Genomic DNA, 6751 nt, shown 5'->3' with positions numbered 1-6751 from the left:
TATATAATCTGCTGCGTTTTAACCAGGCATGAGGAGTAATAGTACAAAGTCAACAGTTAAATCGGAAGTTAAAAGAGAAACTACTATAGAAGGAAATTCCACCAGCAATCTAAGACCGCATTGAAAAACAGTTTTTTGGTAATTATAAGGATAGTCAAAAGCAATAAAGTAAAAACTTAATTTGTCTATAAATGAATAAAAATTAAATGAATTTGAGCTTTCGGTCAAGTCACCTAATGCTCGTGTAATTGGGCTTACTGACATATGGTGCCACTCAAAGGTATGAATGAAGAATTTCATTTCGGCGAATATTGTGTGTTCAGGAGAGATAGGAAGGGAGGAGGGGTGATGCTCCGATCAAAAACTGCCTGAAGGTATCAATACTGTTCTCTGAGTCAGATTAAGGTAACGCGGATATTGAGTCAGTGTGGTGTGAAATGACTTGCAATAAAGGGAAGATGGTAGTGCGGTATGTTGCAGGCCAAATAACTCTGAGGGGCATGACAAAAATCTCTTTAGACAGACTGAATGGGTGATTGTCTCATTATGGGAGGCTGCAACCTACATATTATTGACTGGACTGGGAAATCACTATATGGCAACAGTTTTTTGAACAAATTGAATGTTTCTGCTTTATCATGTCCGAGAGAGAGAGAGAGAGAGAGAGAGAGAGAGAGAGAGAGAGAGAGAGAGAGAGAGAGTGCAAGGAGCTCTAATATCTTCGAGCTGGTTCTCACTACGAAATCTAACTGTATCAAAAGCTGACAGTGGGGGAACCAATAGCAAGCAGTGACTATAATACAATAAAATAGGTTGAACTAAAGAAACCTATGTGGTCAAAGGTAAAAACAACAGCTTCAATTTCAAGAGAAGGGACTATTATGCAATGAAATATTTCTTGGCTCGATTAACTGGAGAGATTATTGTATGCTGTCGGGTATAAATATGCTATGGGAAATATTCAAGCGTTTATCTTCGAAGCCACAAACGTATTCGTACCACTGGTCAAGTTCTATAAACGTAAGATACCAAAATGGATTAAAGGCGAGGTTGAGTTAAATTGAGTAAAAGAAGTAAAGTTGAGACAGTAAGACAATCATATAATTCTGATTTGTACGAGCAGTCTAAGAGGATATGTTGCAAAACCGCAGAAAAAGGTACGACGGTTTCTATGAAAAGGAACGATGAAAGATGATTACTGAAAAACAATAGGAAAGAGAGCTAAGAACAGGTATAGGGGGTTTTCACATGTGAATACAAAAAGAAGAGAATAAATCAAACAGGTCCTTTAAGTGGTTGTAATGGAAGAGCTGTAGAAAGCTCAGCAGAAATGGCAGGTGAGTTACACAGACTTCTCAATGACATTTACAGTAAGCAAGCTCGAATCTCTGGGGAATTGAGTCAGATTGCTGTAAAATAAGTGATATCATGAGATTAGAGAAAAACCTACTGAGGAGAAAAAATCTACTGAGAAGAAAATCTACTAAAGAGAAAATCTCCAGTGGAAGATGTACAGTATATATTTAGTTATAAAAGACTGCATCAAACCGTTGAAAATGTTAATGAAGCGTCATTTGACTCCGGGCAGATCCCTATGGGGAGACTGGAGAAGTTCTAATATCTGTCATACTAAAAGTGGAGCTGGATAATTACAGGACGGTGAGTTTGACTTCTGTGATAGGAAAGATCATGGATCTATGGTTATGGATGAGATTCAGGACTGTCTCGACAAGAATGATATATTAAATAGATTCCTGCCAGAATGTATTTTCTTTAAGCGGAGGTTAAGCCTGACCAGTCTGGTAAATTGTGATGCTGTAGGCATTAAACAGTTCGCTGAAGGTAACAATTTTGACATTGTACTGTATATCTTCTTTAATAAAGCTTTTGATACTGTTTGTTTCTCGGAAGGCGCAGCTACATAAAGTGGAGGAAGTTGGAATTCCTGGTAAGAGCCTACGCCGAATCACAAGTTGGCTATAACATAGGAGACAGAGGGTCATCATAAGTGGTCAATTTTCAGGTTGTGCCAGGGTAATAAGTGGGATTCCTCATGGCTAGGTGTTGAGTTCCCCATTTCTAATTTTCATAAATGATATTGACGAAGGTATTCAAGGAAAGCTATCAGAGTTTGCTGAAGAATTGTAGGTGGGAACGATGGTTGACAATTCGAACCAGGCCGTATAGCTTCAAAAAGAATTGGATCGGTTGCATATATGGTCAGAAAAATGGCAATTAAAGTTTAATGCTTCTAGATGTGGCCGTGCATTTCAGGAACAGAATTCTTGGAGTCACTAAGGTTTAGGAGCTAAAAATGGTTCAAGGTAAAAAAAAAAAAAAAAAAAAAAAAAAAAAAAATAGCGTTAAATTCAGTGTGATATGAAATTTTCCATGCAGTGTAGCCAGGAAGGCTCATAGTGCTCTGTCTATGATTTATAGGGTCTTTGCTAGTAGGAAGAATGAGTAATTTTTCCTCTGTTAAAGATGATGGGTCAGACCGAATTTGGAACATTATATTAAAGTCTTGAGAACACACCTAAAAAATGCATAACACTTCTGGAAAGAATTCAAAGAAGGGGAACCAGATTGGTGATGGGTGCAAATCAATGCTTACATGACAAAGGCTTAGATGTGGAATGCAAAGTTTGACGACGACATCTAAGGGTGGATGTAATTGCACTTCTCGTTATAAAAACTGCACTTGTACATAATTGTACGTTATGTACAATGTACAATTATGTTCTACAGCTCTCGTAGCACGAGGCTTTTGTTATAAAAGTCCTTGTATGGCGTAAGATTAAAAACAAACAAACAAAAATAACTTGAAACAGTTACTTTCTGTGAAATAAGTTACCTTTTTCTCAGAATAGTTTTTAACTAAAAGTAAATAATTTTAAAGTTTGGCATAACTAAACAATTAACACTTTACTAATTTAACTTAACTTTGTTGGACTTAAAAAGTAGGGGCGGTAGCAAACCACAACCATCTCGGCAGCATAGATTTATGTAAACCAGTACAGTTTTTGAATCATAGGATACACTAGATAGACACACTTGCAATTAAAAACCTTGGAAAAATCGCTTATCCGAAATACCCAGGCATTCTAATATGCGCATAATTAAATATTTAATTTTCCCCGTAGAGTCTGTCCCTCAGCATAATGTCATATTTCTACTCTTCCTGCACTATTTATCATTACCCAAATGACTTTCATCATATACAAACTGGCATTCAAATACATCCAAGCTAGCCTTTTTTTTTTTTTTTTTTTTTTTTTATCTCTCTCTCAATAAATAAACATAGCTTTCGATAAAAATGAGATCACCAAATTACACTTGAATATCGATGCCTTCTGAAATGGTTATTTTTCTATATAACACAGTTTGTGTTTCTCCACGCGAGAACTTTTTCAAAAATATATAACCGCGTTTCACGGCAACTCTGATTTAAATATTTATCAGCCGCTTTGCGACGGGCGTCAGTTCCGTAATATGCGTAAATTTTGATTGGTCGTCGTATTGATTGACAGCACCGGTAACCCCACCTTTTTTTTTTTTTTTTTTTTTTGGAGAGGTAGTGGCGCTGCAGTAGTGAGTGAGGAGAGAGATGCTCCATGTTGGACGTGGTAGAGTGGTCATTCAGTTAGTGGTAACGTTTGCTTGCAGTTTTCCAGTTTTGTGACATGTATATTTATGGAGAAAATGTATTATTGCCGTCGTAGACAGTAAGTATCTCTCAGGTCAAGTGCTAACGAAATACGGGTTAAGTTATCAAAATATAACCTAGTTCCTCAAGCCAAAGTCTGCAAGATTTAGGCCTAAATTGACACTCTTACCAGTTTACGTGCTAAGAAAAGGCTTAGTTAAGTACGTCTGCGCGACATTCAGAAAGTGGAGCGATAAACCTGAATACCTCTCTGTTGACAATATGTAAACGCAGGTACTATGCTCATTAACCTGTCCGTTGAATCATTCTATATCCTAAAGTTGAACTTTTTGTAATCTATATTTTTGAAATACCTTTGAGGATCATTCCTTACGTTAAGCCTAATTAACTCAAGTTATCGTATCAATGCTGAGTGTAGTGGCATCGATGGCGTCAGCATTTGCCGATTTGCAAAACGAATCTTCCCTAGTGTGTTCACTTTGCCTTGAGCGCACGGACGAACCACAAATTTTATCATGTTATCATACATTTTGCAAGGAGTGTCTGGATCAGGTTGGTGAAGATAATATTAATTCTCTACCAGGTCATGTAAAATGCCCAACTTGTTGCCATGAGGTTTTCATAGCAGACGAATCTGATGCATTGCAGCCAACATTCTTTCTTAGTAATATACTTGACGTAGTACAAGAGGATTATGAAAATAATTTGGAAGAAAAGCCAGAATTGGCGATGTGTACATCCTGTAATGAAGGAACAGTGGCTGTTGCAAAATGTAGTGCTTGTACAGATGCTCTATGTGACAACTGTGTTCGTGCACATCAGCGTGTTCGTGTAACGAGACAACACTCCTATTTAACATTCTTAAATCAAAATGCAGAGAAAACTGGAACACCAGTCAGAGTCCTGCCAGTAATGCCAGGAAAAACCCTAAATTATTGTGAGGTGCATAAGAACGAGGTGTTAAGTGTATTTTGTGAAACATGTAACAAAGCTTTATGCCGGGAATGCACAATGACAGAGCACAGAGATCATGCTGTTGCATATCTACAGGATGCCGTTCAAGATTCGAGAAGCGTTGCAGAAAAGATACTTCGAGATGCTAGAGCTGGCATGAGAGTTATCCAAGAGGGCATGGAGGCCAATAAGCGAATGAGTGACCTGGTAGAGATGAAAGCTCAAAATGTTGCAGCAGAGGTTAGAGCTACTACGCGTAAACATATTAATGCAATAGAAGAACGAGAAAGAGAGCTGCTGCGACGTGTGGAAAAGATCCGCCAGGTTAAAGAACATGCACTGCGTTTGCAAATGGATGACTTCAGAGCAGCACTGACTAAGATAACTCAGATGGTGGAATATATTGAGCAGATACTGGATAGTGGGACTGATGTGGATATTTTAAAGGTGAAAGATAAAGCTGTTGCACAGATGACTGAATTTAGACAATATCGAGGCCAGTTGCAACCACACGAAGATGACAACATCCTATTTACACAGCCAGATAGTGCATTGCTAAGTGCTATTAGCACATTGGGGTTTATCAGCAGTAATGGATTTGCATTACATAGTGTTGCCTTTGGTGATGGACTTAAGCATGCTCTTTGTGGTCGCCAAGCAACATTTACTGTGCAGGCTAAAGACCATTTGGGTGAGCAACAGTTAGTAGGTGGTGACCCTATACATGCTGTCATTCAAAGTCCAGATGGTAAGCTCTATCATGGTGATGTTATTGATCGTCAGAATGGTACATATTTAGTCAATTATAGACCAATTGCAGAAGGACAGCATGTGATTTCCATAATGATGCGAGGTATGCATATTCACCAAAGTCCATTTACTGTTATGGTACGTTCAGGTAGAAATTATAATGTTGTAGGACAGATGCTTTTTTCATTTGGGGGTGAAGGAGAAGGGGATGGTCAACTCTGTAGACCATGGGGAGTATCCACAGATAGAGATGGGCATATTATAGTTGCCGATCGTAGCAACAACAGAATTCAGATTTTTAATCCTGATGGTACTTTTAGACACAAGTTTGGATCTGCTGGTTCTCGACCTGGTCAGTTTGACAGACCTGCAGGTGTAGCAGCAGATTCTCATGGGCGAATCATTGTAGCAGACAAAGACAATCACAGAATACAGATTTTCACATTTGAGGGAACATTCCTTCTAAAATTTGGTGAAAAAGGTTCAAAGAATGGACAGTTCAATTATCCGTGGGATGTTGCAGTAAACACTCAGGATCAAATCCTCGTGTCTGATACAAGAAATCATCGAATTCAATTCTTTCGACCAGATGGAACTTTCATAAATAAATATGGCTTTGAAGGGTCGCTGTGGAAACACTTTGATTCACCACGTGGTGTTGCATTCACTCCTGAAGGTCACATGGTTGTCACCGACTTCAACAACCATCGTATCCTAGTAATTAAACCAGACTTTCAATCAGCTCGTTTCCTAGGTTCTGAAGGATCCAATAATGGCCAGTTTCTGCGTCCACAAGGGGTTGCTGTAGATCCTGAGGGTTATATCATTGTTGCTGATTCAAGAAACCATCGCATCCAGGTATTCCACCCAAATGGAAACTTTCTTTACAAGTTTGGTGGAAATGGGAGCGGACCAGGACAGATGGATCGCCCATCAGGAGTTTGCCTCTCACCTGATGGATTAATCCTTGTTGTAGACTTTGGGAACAACCGGGTCCAGGTATTTTGACTCTACCATCCTCTCAGGTTATCATGTTCCAAATAGTACCTAATTTGCCAAAGGCAATATCAGTACACTTTATCATTGTAGCAAAAAAAAAAAAAAAAAAAGACAAAAAAGACAAAAAAAGTTAGCTCAGGGATATGTAATTGAGTGCATTTTGTTAACACTGATAAGTGTTAGGGTTAACCAAGTTAAAACCTCCGCATAGTTTTTTTTTTAATTGTTTTTAACTATCAGAGTTCCTGCAAACCTATGAAGGTAGTTGTCAATGGTGTATGTGTTGTAAGGGAAGCTAATAGCATTTTTTGTTTTTTTGACGCAACTTGTTGTGATAAGAGGTTCACTACCTCAGTTGGATGCCACTGTTGTGGTGCCGCT

General features: G+C 38.5%; 1 protein-coding gene across 1 annotated transcript; it reads left to right on the top strand.

The window, feature by feature from the left end:
- Positions 1-3617: 3617 nt before the first annotated feature.
- Positions 3618-6467, top strand: LOC150078723 (E3 ubiquitin-protein ligase TRIM71-like). Its single transcript, XM_090382223.1, has one exon. It carries the CDS (start codon positions 4073-4075, stop codon positions 6377-6379), a length of 2307 nt encoding a protein of 768 aa, XP_090238349.1. The 5' UTR covers positions 3618-4072; the 3' UTR covers positions 6380-6467.
- The last annotated feature ends 284 nt before the right edge of the window (positions 6468-6751 follow it).

The sequence above is a fragment of the Mastigoproctus giganteus genome, chromosome 10 (genome assembly GCF_048544385.1).
Source record: "Mastigoproctus giganteus isolate SK-2022 chromosome 10, ASM4854438v1, whole genome shotgun sequence".
Classification (NCBI taxonomy): Eukaryota; Metazoa; Arthropoda; class Arachnida; order Uropygi; family Thelyphonidae; genus Mastigoproctus; species Mastigoproctus giganteus.
This window is presented reverse-complemented; position numbering and strand designations above follow the sequence as displayed.